General features: G+C 34.2%; 1 protein-coding gene across 30 annotated transcripts in view; it reads right to left on the reverse strand.

Moving 5' to 3' along the window:
• FIP1L1 (factor interacting with PAPOLA and CPSF1) overlaps positions 1-15,151 on the reverse strand; it is a 65,905-nt gene that overhangs the window by 29,901 nt on the left and 20,853 nt on the right. For 16 of the 30 annotated variants that reach the window (XM_060012549.1, XM_060012541.1, XM_060012537.1 and 13 more), the window contains 3 exons: positions 14,990-15,099; positions 7,918-8,025; positions 637-730 (listed from right to left, as the gene is read on the reverse strand). In XM_060012549.1, the coding sequence (XP_059868532.1) occupies positions 637-730; positions 7,918-8,025; positions 14,990-15,099 (312 nt within the window). The remainder of the gene's footprint in view (positions 1-636; positions 731-7,917; positions 8,026-14,989; positions 15,100-15,151) is intronic. The other 14 variants (XM_060012547.1, XM_060012542.1, XM_060012546.1 and 11 more) reach the window with 1 other exon arrangement.

Raw genomic sequence — 15,151 nt, forward strand, 5'->3', positions numbered from 1 at the left:
CAAGCTAATAGCTGAAAGTCTCAATTACTCAAAGTTTAAACTTGAATTATACAAGCTAATAACTCATCTTCTTTCATTCTTTCACTTGAAAAACAAAGAGATCTACTTCACCCAGAAATGTCACATTAAATAAATTATGGTATAGCCATACAATAAATCTATCATGAGGAGGTGTTAAATATTTTTAAGAATATGGGAAAATGCAAATGATAATTTTATATGGAAAAAAAAAGGATACCCAAAAATATAACCATAGTAGTATCTATCCCAATCTTGCTTAGTGATGAGGAAGAGATGTACCAAAATGTTAAGAGTGGTTATCTTTAGATGGCAGAACTATCGACGGTTTTATTTTCTTCTTTAAACTTTTCCCATATTTTCCTTTTTTAGCCCAATGAGCCTATATATCACATTTATAGCAAGGAAAAAAATATCTTACTGAAAAAGATCCAAAGGTTATAAATTTTAAATGGAACCGCTTTCGTAATAACATGGTGATTGATTCCACATTTTAAATCCCCTTTGTAGTACCTAAATCACCTTACATATAGCATAGTGCTATGAATGAATAAATTAAATTAGAACACAGATATAATCCTTCATTTAAAAAAAATAATAACTTTTAAAATACTAAACCTGTATGTTGCTGTTTTCATTTGCCCGTCGCCTTCCTTCTACTCGGCTGATAGTTATAGTCTGACCAATAACATCAATTGCCCCAGGTAATCTCCTGTAACATAAAAATTGAATCATTTCAGTTTCACCTAATTAGATGTTTGGACAATAACACAAATATTAGGTGAGAAATAAAGGCTAAAACCCTTTGCAATGTAATTTAAAATAAAATCAGATCACAACACATCGAAAAAACTTCACTTAGATCTCACTACTTTGCATAGTCATAAAAACTAAATTTTATTAATTAGCTAAGACCAACACACCAAACAATGATCATAATGCTAAATTTTAAGTATTTTTGTAGGTTTTCTTCAAAATTTACTATTTTTTAATAGTCTCCAAGTGAATTTATTTTTGTGGAACTGAATCAGTAGCAAATGTTAAACAAATGGAAATAAAAATTTTTGGCCACTATAATTGTAACACATATCATAGTTCTATTACAGAAATCTTAAAAATTCCTCAAAACGGCTTGAAAAGAAATAATGCTCATTTTGATACATAAAGGTTATGTTCCTTAGTGATTTATTCTGAGAATTAGAAAAAATAAATAGGGAACCACTTTTTCATTCTTGATAACTTGCCTTTAGTTAGAAAAATTCAAATATTTAAATGCCAGCACCACCTCCAATTGTATTTACAACCATTAAAGTTTGTGAGTAGATGGAAAAACAGTCTATCACAAAATAATGCTGCAAATTCAATAGGAAAATCTAACAATAAAAGAAACTAACGTTAAAAGCCATTTTTACGTGTAGCTAAGAACTTTATAAAAATATATATGCTTAACAAGATACAGAAGTCACTTGTAGGAACTGGCAATGAAAAGTGGATGCAAATTAGATGAATTTCTCTTCATCTATATTTCAGTTCTGAACAATTCTGTTTTTAAAATTTTACAGAAGTAAAACAATCAAAGTACCATAGATCCTTCAGGTCACTAAGTTAGGTTCCTAAAATGACTAATAACAGCAGCTACCAATTATTGAATGATTACATTCTATACCTAAACCTCAGAATAACCCTTAACTTAAAAAATTAATATATACTTGTTAGAGATGATAAAGCTAGAGCCAGAGTGATGTCACTGACCTCAGTAATAATTACATGGCAAAACTAACTTTCACACCTGAGTCTTCCTGATTCCAAAGTCTCAGACCCCTTCCCTTGAGCCATGCTGCCTTCTAGCAAGATAAGCAGCCTTTGAAAAACTTAAGACTTTTGGAAATCAAGAACTACTGAAGGTATGTTTCAAGTAAACCTTGAAAAGCCCCATAAATAATTTTATGCTCACAAAAACAAGAAGACCTACAAAAAGTCTATAATGGCATTTGAAATGTCTTCAACTACATAGTTAATTCCTGCTTACTATCCTGCCACTTAAGATTTGTTAATACATTTAAAAAATGTTCAAGCCTTTCTGATTTTATGCCTAGGTCATTGACCCCCTAGGTTCCCTCATGATCTCAAAGATCAAAAGTGATTTTACTTAACTTGTACCCTTCAGTGCAGCTGGGAAACTATCCTAACAGTCACACATTAGAAAAATTGAAATACTTCTGACAAAACAAATATTGCTCTAATTTTTGCCTAAAATTTGCCTAAAACTTACAAAGCTATGACCACTATAATTTCATATCAAAGCACGTGCCATCAGCCCTCCCATATATAAACACATCTCAGATCCAACAGCCCAAACGATAAAGGTGTATATTCTGAAACCAGGATTTCCCTCACCATTTATTACTACCTAAACTTCATAGTAAAAATCCTTATTTCTACCCTACTATTTTCTTTTCCATTCTCTTCTATTCTCAATCGCTGGATTCTCCCCTCTCCATCTTCTTAAATTTATTCCCATCAAGAACAAATTCTCACAAATTTGTTTGGATTTGCAACTTGGATTATAAATTCTCTGAATTGTTAAAAGTAGCAAAAGGGGAAAGATTCTATAACCTTTGACCATGGATTTCTAAGGACTTATGTTTTCAAAAATTCTGGGACACATGGGAGTACTCATTTATTAAAGTTTATCTTCAATATGTTCAGAGATGTCTGATTACCTTTTTCAGCTTTAAATGGATTGCTCTATCACTAAAGAGTCAAAATGGCAAATATTATGTTTCTAAAACATACAGGACTTCCCTGGTGGTGAAGTGGTTAAGAACCTGCCTGCCAATGCAGGGGACACGGGTTCGAGCCCTGGCCCAGGAGGATCCCACATGCCACGGAGCAACTGGGCCCGTGTGCCACAACTGCTGAGCCTGAGGTCTGGCGCCCACAAGCCACAACTGCTGAGCCCACGTGCCACAACTGCTGAGGCCTGCACGCCTGGAGCCCATGCTTCGCAACGAGAGGCCACGACAATGAGAGGCCCATGCACCGCAGCGAGGAGTGGCCCCCCGCTCACCGCCAACTGGAGAAAGCCTGCACACAGCAATGAAGACCCAACACAGCCATAAATAAATAAATATTTTTAAAAATAAATAAATAAAATAAAAACATACAAATGAGAAATTAGCCTTAATAAATGTATATCACTAGAGGGAGTCTAGAAAATTGCAATTCCTTACATGTCCATAATAGTAACAGCTCCCTGCCCAAGCATTTTTACCACACAAATTGATTTACCTTAATCAGAAATTTTGTTAGAAATATTTTACAACAGACACATATGTACCAAAGTAACAAAAATCACTTAATATTTAACACAGGTGAATAATTAAACATCAATTCTGATGTCACATTACGGAAAACAATATTGAACCATATTATTATTAAAGTTTCTGATGTACCACTTTCTATTTCAATGAATAAAAAAATTTAGTAGAGCTTCACCACGAGGATCTACTGTAACCTGGATTTCTACATAGCACAGGTTTATCTGGGTTTACAAACTGTTCAATAAGGCAGACAGCTAATGCAGTTATCAAGATTCCCTTCTCTATACTGGACTCAATCATAGAGTAAAAAGCTGAAAGAGAGAGCAACTAACCACAGTGGACAGCTACAGTTTCATTAATCTACAATTTAATACAGGCAGTGAATATTCACAAGAACCTCGACCTGTCCTCCTAGCACAGATGAATATGAAAACATCTCTGAAATTTTAGTGGAATTAAATTAAAATGACATATTTTGAGGATTCTAATGTTCCAGAAAGGGTATGAGAGCTGCTTACATAGATACAATAGAAATCCTAAGAGTAACAAAATCAGAAACAAGGGAAACAAGATAAAAGGTTAGTTATTAATCTTTGGCCACAAATTTATCTCTGAGCTCATTTTTTACCAGCCAAAATAAAGGACAGTCTTCATAACAAAAGTCTTTAATGTGCATTAAGAGAAAAACAAAGCACTAGCTCTGAAGATTACTTTTCTTGGTAATAACAATTGCTAGTATTTATTGAACACCTACTATGGTGCTAGGAAAGCACTGTTCTAAGCACTTTATATAGATTTACTCCTCATAATAATCCTAAGAGGTAGCAACTATTATTATTCCCATTTTAAAGATGAAAGTAAAAAGAAACAAGTTTCTCCTCTGAGTCCATCTTAAGTGAAAGTATGATACAGTACAGTAGTTTTTAAACTTTTTAAACCACAAAACAGTTATTTAGGAAATACATTTTGCACAGCAATCCAGTATATACATTATATAAAAAAAAACAAATGTTTCATAAAACAGTACTTACTTACACTTACTATAAAGGAAAAAGAACATTAATATCAAATATGATTTTATTAATATTTACAAATAACACAGGAAAAAACCCAAAATAAAACCAAGAAATATTTGGTGGCTGAGACCAGCAAATTGACTTCACACCCCACTAATGGATTAGGGGTTCTCAACTTTGCCTGCACATCAGAATCATCTAGAGAGCGTTTAAGACCCCCAATGCCCAGAGTGCACACCAAATAGTTAAATCTGAGTCTCTCAGGCCTAAGCATCAATATTTTTTGTAGCTCGCCATGTAACTCCAATACAGAGCTAAAGTCGAGAACTACAACTAATGGCATGCCCAAAGAAGAGACTTATATTTTGTCCTCTTCTAGTAAGAACTTAAAGTAGTTAATAAAAATTAATGTTTTTATTACTCAATAAATTTAAAGTCATATCTAAAAAGGTTTAACAATTATGGTAAAGATTTCATTACATACATATTTTCATATTGATCTTTTGAGTTCTGTGGACTGACAGTACTGCTTCTATACTTATATTCTATTTTTCAAGTGGAGACTTAATAAAAAAGAATTCTGTCTAGAAAAGTGATACACGTCCCCCCCAAAAAAATCACAGAATTAAAAAACTGTCTTCAGGACATGTAATTTCCTATCACACCATATTCAAAGAGACTGGTAAAGCCTATGATGGGAGCAGAGATCCAAGGGGAACTAGCACTTTAGTGGGTGCCCTGCAATAGCGTTTCACAGGCTTAAAAATTATTTCATCCGTAAGTACACTGAAAGTAAGGTGTAAGTCCAATCAGTTTCATTTTCACAGATGTGGAAAGAGGCTCCTTTGTGAAGTACCACGCCAACGTCAATATTCAGGCTTGGGTATGACCAACTCCAAACCCCCTCCTACCCTCAGAATGTTTTCCATGCTAATTTTCTGGGTCCTGAATTTTTAAAATGTCACATTACTTGTTAAGCTATATTAAAAACAAACAAAAAACCTTGAATACTTAAAGGTGAAATATGCTAAAATTTGACTCACTGGAGGACATAAATTGTGTTTATTAGGGCAGCCAAGTTTACTTACTTTTGTGCAGAGCTTGGAATAAAGCTTTACCAGCCACATTTGTGCTTAGTTGCATTTTTTAAATGTATCACTGATAGGAAAAGATATGTTTCTACAGGTAATTAAAAAAAAAGGCCTTCACATGTCCAATCACATAAAATCTTACAAGCTACACAATATAGCAACATGCATGCAGAGTGCTCAAATGCTATGAAGTACAGGTATGTTTTTTCAGTAAACGATTTCATCAAGACATAATAGTAAGCAGCAAGAACAAATGAGGGAGTCAACCTTAGATTTAATGTTCATTTAACATCCACTTTTAAGTTTTGTTTGTCTATTATAAAACATGCGAGCAGGTTTAAATATTTTAGTGATTATACATTGTAAAGCAATTTTTACCATTCCTCCTTCAAGAGTCTGGGTTAGTTTAAAAGTATTCTGATATTGGAAAACAAGCTTAATAAAACAACCTAGAATTTGCAACTAATTACCTAAAAGGAGCATAGTTTAAGATTGTAAAATGAAAACAAAATACAGAAATAAATTGGACACTGGCATAAGGTTATAGCAATCATCCATACTGCCTATTCCAATTTTCTGTGTTCATTTAAACTACTTCATTCTTCTCACTAATTCGCTTTACAAGAGTTACAAATCTGTACAAAACAAACTTGCACCAATAAAATGTTATTGTTATATACTATAGTTAAAGATTTAAAAAACACTATAATATATAAATTAAGAGTAACAGGGTGAGAAAAGTCTGGGTCTCCAAATACAGTAATTTATGAAAAGCATCTCAACCATCATTTAATCGTTCTTTACAAAGAGACTTAAGGAATGCTTTAAAAAAAACTCCCCATTTCTCAGTTACATTAATTACAAGAGCTGGAATCTCATTTTTTATCTTATGCTATAAAAAAGTGTATGTAGCTTTCATCTACAGTTGTTTCTTCTTTTTAATTTTTAATTTTCAAAAGCACAAAATACACACTGAAAATACAGTGTCAAATTTCCTACTACCTATACTCCCTGAGACTAATCACAAAATCAGAATAGGGAGTTTTCTGAGTTACCAAACCATCTTTTGGGGCACAGGGGGGCGGGGGGGGCGGGTAGCAAGGGGGAAGTTATATAGTCTAAGTACTGAAATGTATCACTTTCAGATTTAAAAACTAATATTTTCCTTATAAAATGGCCAATTTATTTCAAGAAATAAGCTGTTATATCAAAAGCATAACTATTTTAAGATAAAAATTATAAGTCAAATGGTTTATATAAAAGAAATTTCAGATGTTAAAGTAATAGCAGCATGGGACTTCCCTGGTGGCGTAGTGGTTAAGCATCTGCCTGCCAATGCAGGGGACATGGGTTCGAGCCCTGTTTCGGGAAGATCCCACATGCCGGGGAGCAACTAAGCCTGTGCACCACAACTACCGAGCCTGCACTCTAGTGCCCGCGAGCCACAACTACTGAAGCCAGCACACCTAGAGCCCGAGCTTCGCAACAAGAGAAGCCACCGCAATGAGAAGCCCGCACACTGCAACGAAGAGTAGCCCGCGCTCACCACAACTAGAGAAAGCCCACGTAGCAACAAAGACCCAGCGCAGCCAAAAATAAAATAAAATACATAAAAAACAAAACAAAACACACATTAATACAGCATCAAGCTGCCCAGGAAGAAAGCTTTAAATTCTTTACCAACAAAAACAAACAAAATACACTCCCATATACTATTACCTTATTTAAAACTTCAAACGATAAATTAAGAAGGTATCTTAGTCTGTATTTCTAGTCAAGCAAAGTATAACTGCTTATTGTTGGCAATACATTTTCATACCCTAACACACTTGCTTCTCATTACATCACTTAGGATAGAAATTATTATTCCCATTTTCACAGGCTCAGTTTACAATATCCATCCAAGGTTTGTATGCTTTGTAAATTTAAGATTTAGAACACAAACCAAAATTCTATGGAGGGTGGATTATGAATAAAAAGCATAGCAACAATAAGGGAGATAGTACTTCCTAGACCCACTTAATAGAATGGCAGGTTTATGCACTGTAGTTGGAAAATAAAGATTGGAAAGATTCAATGGCGTCCAATTTTATAGGTCCTAAAGACCGGCTCAGAGAGCTAAATTTTATTCCAGATACTGAAAAGCACCCAGGGGTTTTTGAATAGGGTATGATATGAGAAAGGAAAATTAAACCTGCAGCAAAGGGAAGGAAAACATTTATTGAGCACCCATTAGCATGGTTCCAGGCAATTTATGTTATAAAAAGCTAGAGAGACAAGGGGCGAGACATGAGGTGATAAGGGCTGATTCATAAGGTAAGTGTAAAAACCCTCAATTCTATACTGAAACAGTGTAATTCAGGGGGGAAAATGGTACAGCCTAGTCAAAATTTATTATCTTTCTAATGAGATAAAACAACACTGATGACCTAAACATCAGGAGTATCCAATGTTTAAAAATAGCCTTACCTTAGATCAGGTGATTCGGCCCTCCCATATTGATCCTGCCACTTCCCAACGCTTGAATTGGCTTTTTTGGAGGCAGTACTTGTCTGAGACTGAGAAGAGGTGCTGTTTCTGGTGAGATAAATTTTCTATGTTTTTTCTTACATACTGTTGTCTCTGACCCCCCTTGATCTGTTTCTTTTTTCCTTGACATGCTTTTTCTAAAGTCCTTTAGCATGTTCTGATAGTATCATTCTCTTCAAGTTATATGAAATACTTGTGGTGGAACTAAGACTGCTAGTGGTATTCAAATATAGATGTCTTTGTTATCAACATTTTATTAATTCTAGAATATTTTTAGAAATACTTCTCAACATAGACAGTATGATGTCAAAATGCAGAAATGAGAAAAGAACCAAAGGCTTACTTCAGGTTATATATATTATCCAGAAATAAATTTCAGTGCTTCTACAAATTAATAACATTAATTTCTGCAGTTTCATAAAACCTTATTTGAAATGTTGGTATTTCTTTCCCTAATTCTTCAATAATAGAAATATTGTTAGTGTAACCAGTTAACAGCATCATTCTGTGTTTCATAAAAGCCTATATTAAATATATATTTCATTAAAATTCAATTTCAGAATAATTAAAGTCTTTCAAAGTAAAATTCTAAAAAAAGTTAATTTTATCCCTGGTGTTCACCTATATACACTCTTGCCAATCCTTTAAAGGAGTAATAAGACACTCTTTCAAAGTAATAGGAAAAACATGTTTATGTAGCTGCTTATTTATGTAAAAAAAAAAACAACACAGGAAGAACAAGCCAGTAACTAGATGAAATGAAATTGTTTATTGACAGGAGTGAAAAAAATTGCAAAAAGAATGACTAATCTGAGTATACTTTTGCATAGTCTTGCCTTTGGAACTATGTTAAATGTTCTAGATATGTAGAAAGTAAGTCAATAAGCATGGAGGAAAAGAAATGCTAGTACTGAAAAGAAACAGAAACAATGGATCAAATTATCTTTTAAGTGACTAATACATATAACCACTCTGAAGGAAATTTTTGAACACAATATTTTGACTATATACCCTCAATCTAAGAAAAAGAAAAATTGAAAGAAATCTTGAACTCTATTTAATAGGTTTGTTTTTTGTAATGGTAGGTGCACAGTTCTAATCTATTTTGTGTGTATTTCAGTATTAAGCAAATGAGTGTATATACTGAACTTGTTGGAACTAGGTTCTAACTGTGGGAAAAAGGAAGATACAATACAAAATAGAGAAAGAGGAGTAGAACCTGTGGTGTCAAGCTAGAAGTAGAAGAAATGTGACTATATGATTAAAATTTTATAAAAATAACATATATATGGCAATTTCACATTAAAATTGCTTGCTTTTTCCTAGCTCTGAGTGCTGAAAAGACCTAGAAATAGTGACACCCCAACAGCAATGAGCGTAACTATTGCCGAGACCGTGGTTTCTAATTACCATTTCCCACTAAAAAGCATCAGGATTCCTTCAAGAAATGGCTGCTTCTAGGGAAGGGGCAGGGAAAGTACAACATAAGACTGAAACATCAGAAAATAAAGAAATCCTCAAAAAAAGATGATGGGGACATGTCAAAAGGTCAGAGGAGCCAGTCTGAAGAGGCTCCCATGGACCAAATGTGGAACAATTTGAGCATCAACATGAATTACAGTACATATATATGTGTGTATACATATACGTGTGTGTATGTGTATATATATAGTTTATATACCCCATTTATAAGACACACACACAAACTCTCTCACACATAAAATAAAAATTAATGAGTCTAACAATAAATAAGTAGGTAAGGGAGGTGGAAAAGCTCATTTTTAAAGTAGAATGCCAACTAATAAATGTAACAGGAATAACAGAGTTAGACAATGACTATTTTCAGTCATTACAGTAATAATTGACTAAATCAAAAACGGACATTAAAATTCATGGAAAGTTCAAAGACAAACGGAATATTTATGCAGTCTCCTCACAGATTACTTATTTATACAGTAACTTTGCAGAAACGCAAAGGACACCACCACGACTAAGTAATTAAAGTTATCACCACTAAAAACGGGACAAACTGACATCATGTACCTACAGGCTGATTCACTGAGAACACCACATTACTTATGTAGTATTCCTGCCCCAAAAGCAAAGCCTGAATCTAATAACGTGGGAACATCAAGCAAACCCAGACTGAAGGATGATTTACAAAATAACCAGACTGTACTCTTCAAGTCAATGTCAACAAATACAAAGAATGTTCAAGAAGCTGTCCCAGATCAAAAAAGAATAAAGAGATAAAGGAGTTAATTGTAATGAATAATCCTGGACTAAATCCTAAATCAAGGAGGAAAGAAAAGAACTGCCATGAAAGATATTATTGAAATAATCAGCAAAATTTATGGCTTGTATATTAAAGTACTGATTCATTATGAGATGTTCAGACATTGATTAACTGTTTCCTATAATTACGGAACACAATGTCTTTGTTCCTAGGAAATATATGCTTAAGTATTCAGGGGTAAAAGGGCACAATGTCTACAATTAGCATTCAAATGATTCAGGAAAAAAAATATTTTTGAGAAATTATAAAGCAAATATGGCAAAATGTTAATAACTGGTGAATCTGAGTGAACAGTGTATAGACTTTAATACTTTTCTTGCAACTCTTTCTAAGTTTGAATTTTTTTCAAAATAAAACATTAAAAAATGAAAACAATAAATGAAGGGGGCACAACAGGGGCTTCTGGTAGTAATGGTAATATTCTTATTGATCTATATGAAAACTTTTAAAGATTAAAAAAACATTCTGATATATCAAATATTAACAATTTGCTGGGCAGTACAGAAAGTTAGAAATCCAACATTCCTACTGATAAAGTACAAAGAACCATTAAAAATTTTTTTTTCTTTGCAAACATACCAGTAGCCATTTATATGTTAATATGGCATCTAAGATTTTAAACAATAGGAATACAGTGATTAGGTCAGTAGTACACTTCATTACTGCTAAATATTTGCTGTACAGTCTCTATTATGACTTACATGACATTACTGTCTTCTCCCTAAAGTCAATAAAATTTTACTTTTAAAAACACCTAATTTCCATAAATACAAAGAATAAAATGGAAATACTTTATAAATATAAAGAATAAAACACAGATATTTATTTAGGGAAATACTTCACAGTGGCTGAGAAGTATCCTTTTCTTTTTTTTTTTTTTTTGCGGTATGCGGGCCGAGAAGTATCCTTTTGATCAAGCGAAGATGAGTCCAGAAAACAAACTTTCCTAATAAGCAATGAGTACTGTTCTCTGCATCCCAAAGTGGCAGTATTAACATGCTGCGTCTGTTTCTACAAACTGTGGTGGTAATTATCCATTCTTTTCAGCATAAGTGATGAATCTGCTAATTTCTGTCATTTTTTTTTTTTTACTTCCTTCTTACTGTGCCTTATCCACCAGTGTCCTCCCATCACTCCTTATCCATCTCTCCTTCATCTCTCCTTAGATCCATGATCCATCATTATAATCACTCTCTCAAGTACACTCTCACCTTCCTTGCCCCTCTCTCCCTTGGGCATATTTGCCTGGTATAACTTCAACCCCTGCTAAATCCAACTCTGGCTACTCTTCATGAACACATGAATACCTGACAAGGGAAAGACAAACACACCCAAACAAGCTGACTTGTTTCATTTTCAACCTCTGGCCACTAACCTCAAGAAAAGTTGGAAATGTACAGTCTCTCCCCGTGTCATAAATTTTTCACTCTGCTCATTCCCATCAGCATATAAAAATGCTGTGATTTCTCCCACCTGGAAAAGAAAAGCCATCTCTTCACCCCACACTTCCCTCCAGGTAACTGCCTAGCAATCCTGCTCCTTTCCCCCAGGTTTATTCACACACCTCTACATAACTATTTCAGACCTTCTCCTCTCCTCTCAAACATTCAACACCCTCTTCCACTATTCTCACTTTCACCAGATAAGTCTGCATTCTATGCTGCTGGGAAAAACTGAAGCAATCAGAAAGAGAACTTTCAGTTGTTTCCATCACCATTAACCACCCACCTACCTTCACCTGCCCTTCCTCCTATTACAATGAGTGAATTGTCCATGCTTCTCTTTAAGGGTAAATCCTCCACTTGCTTATTACATCCCACCCCCTCTGACCTTCTTAAGGACACTGCTCTAACAACTGTCCCTTCTCAATTCTTGCATCATCAATTTTCCCCTCTAGTAACTCATTCTCATAAATATAAAAACATGCTGTAATTTCTTTCATTTTGGCAAAAAACCCTCCTCCTGACCCCACATTTCCCTCCAGATTGTCCTCCAGACTGTCCCATTTCTCTGCCCCCTCAAAAGAGAGAAAAGAAAAAAAAAAGAAAAAAACTCAAAAAATTGTTCATTCTAATTCCTTTCCTCCTATTCTCTCTTGAATCCGTTCCACAAAGTCTTTTTTTAAATCTTCACCTTATACCACTGAAAACGTCCTGGTCAGAATCACCACAACCTTTGCATTTAAAATTCAAGTCATTCCCAGTCCTCTTCTTCTTGGCCAATCAATATTATTTGATAGTTAAAACACTCTTCCTATTTTGAAACACACCCTTTTCAAGATATACACTGGGTTTTCCTCCTATTTCATTAGTCATTTTTCTCTACTTGTCTCCTCTTACTGTTCTATCCTTATTTTTCTGACCTGCATGGAAGTGCCTCAAGGCTCTGTCTTCTTACTACTTCTCTAGTAATACTTACCTCATTTACAATCTAATTCAATTTCACAGATTCATTTAAGTACTATTTAAACACTGATCACTCCCAGATTTGTACCTCCAGTCCATACCTTTCCCCTTACTCCAGATCTATTTATCCACTTCCCATGCAAATATTCCACTTGTATAACTAGTAGGCATCTCAATTTTATCAGGTTCGAAACTGAACTTTTGGTCTCCTCCCTCCAAAAATCATTCCTCCTATAGTCTTTTCTGCCTCAGATATAAAAGATCTTTTGTGTCTTTTGAAATGTGTCCAGTATCTGACTGCGTCTCACCATCTGCACCACTACCACCGTGGTCTAAGTTACCATTATTTCTTGTCTAGATAATTGTTATAGCCTCCTAACTGGCCTCCCCATTACTGCCCTTAATTCCTCTGTAGTCTGAGCTTAATAAAGCAGTTAAATTGAGACTTTAAAAACCTAAATCAGATTATTTCATTCCTCTGCTCAAAATCTGATGGTGACTCCCCATATATTTCACTTACAGGGAAAGCCAAAACACTTATATAATGGCACAATGTCCTACATAATCTGGCCCAAATTTTTAAAAAAGAGGGGAGGGGGTGGAAATGGGCAAAATACAGAAAAACTGCTATTGATTTTTAAAAGTTCAATTAGTTTAATTATGATAATAACAAACATCCATAGAATATTTATTATGTATGTACCACTGTGCTAAACACCTTACATAAATTGATCCATTTAATATACATAACTATCCAGTGAGGGTATTATGTAGTATTATTACTGTATTTTATAGATTAAGAAATGAAAGAACAAGAAGATTGGGCGATGTGCCCAATACACACCAGCTAGTAATACACAGCTAGTGTAATTCACAGCTAGTAAGTAACAGAGCTAGAATTTGAGCCAGAAGTCTGGCTCTAGAGTCCAAGCTCTTAATATCATTCTAGAATGTAGAACACCATAAACTCAATGAATGAAGGTTGGCCTCTTTTAAAATATGAAAAAAAAAAAAGAGAATACTACAAACTAAAAGAATCAATATTCCTCAGCTATCATAACTTCTTAGATAAACACTTTTATGAGATTGCATTTGGTTTAAAAAACCTTATTTGGAAAAGTCCATGACTAGTAATTGTTTTTCTGTTTTTTGTTTTAGTCATTTTTCCCCTTATGTTTTTTTTTTAAACATCTTTATTGGAGTATAATTGCTTTACAATGCTGTATTATAGTTTCTGCTGTATAACAAAGTGAATCAGTTATATGTATACATATATCCCCATATCCCCTCCCTCTTACGTCTCCCTCCCACCCTCCCTATCCCACCCCTCTAGGTGGTCACAAAGCACCGAGCTGATCTCCCTGTGCTATGCAGCTGCTTTCCACTCGCTACCTATTTTACATTTGGTAGTGTATATATGCATGACTAGAAATTGTTAAGAAGAGACAGTCAAAATCTGAGATGGCTTTATGATACTGAATTTTGGCTGAAAGTTTCAAAAATCTTTATTTTAGGGCTAAATTACAAGGTTTCTTTCTGCATTCATATAGTATGAAATATCAGAATGACAAAATCAGTAAACTACATAAAATAAATTTAAGTAAGTAACACAAAAGGTAAATGATCTGGCTGAGAACTCGTAATAGTTGAGTTACTGACTTGTTTCAGGCTCAGAGAAATAACTGGTTTAAGTCATCTTTAACCCAAGATTAAACTGCTGACATAAAACTTCCCTAGTCTTGGCTTATCCTTTACCATTTTCCTGGTAATGGGCTAATCACTTGTTATGTTTAAGTTAAAAGGACATTTGCCAACATCTTTGCCTCTTACAGTTGGTACCCTGTAGAACTCAAAGTTAGGTATTATCACAACAAACCAAAGAAAGAAAAGAAAATGGTTTTAATTTGAAAAATTTCTCAGGCTGAAATTTTTACCACCTCTTTTACTAAAATCAGTGAAACATCTTTAGGCCAGTATATACAGATTTAGGAAGTTCAATAATTCTTTATGTAAGAATAATAAGCACAGAAAACAGTGCAACCTTTGCTGTCACCACCTGTCCTGAATGTGAGACTGTTGTTTCTTTATATATACATGTAACTATATTCCACTGTTCATTTCTTGCTTACCTAGATTTTTTTAGATGAAATAGCACCCAGAAGAGTTTTTCATGAAGAATTCATTTTGTACTAAAACCAAGTAGAATGTTCCAGTTTTTTGGTATATCATTCAGAGTCTTTATACTTCATATAGCACTAAAGGTGAAGATACCGATGCCTTCAATAAACTGAATCATCAATATCTCACTAACCTGCTTGGTGGGAGTCCAGTCTTGAACAAAGAAGGAGGAGAAGTAAACTCAGCTTTTGTAGATGGAAGCGCTGTTTCCTTCTCTGAATTTCCAGTTCTTCCCTGCTGTACCTTAAAAAAAAGGGTTATTAGCTTGTTTAATTCAATGGAACACTCAAACCTA

The sequence above is a fragment of the Delphinus delphis genome, chromosome 5 (genome assembly GCF_949987515.2).
Source record: "Delphinus delphis chromosome 5, mDelDel1.2, whole genome shotgun sequence".
NCBI classification, from domain to species: domain Eukaryota; kingdom Metazoa; phylum Chordata; class Mammalia; order Artiodactyla; family Delphinidae; genus Delphinus; species Delphinus delphis.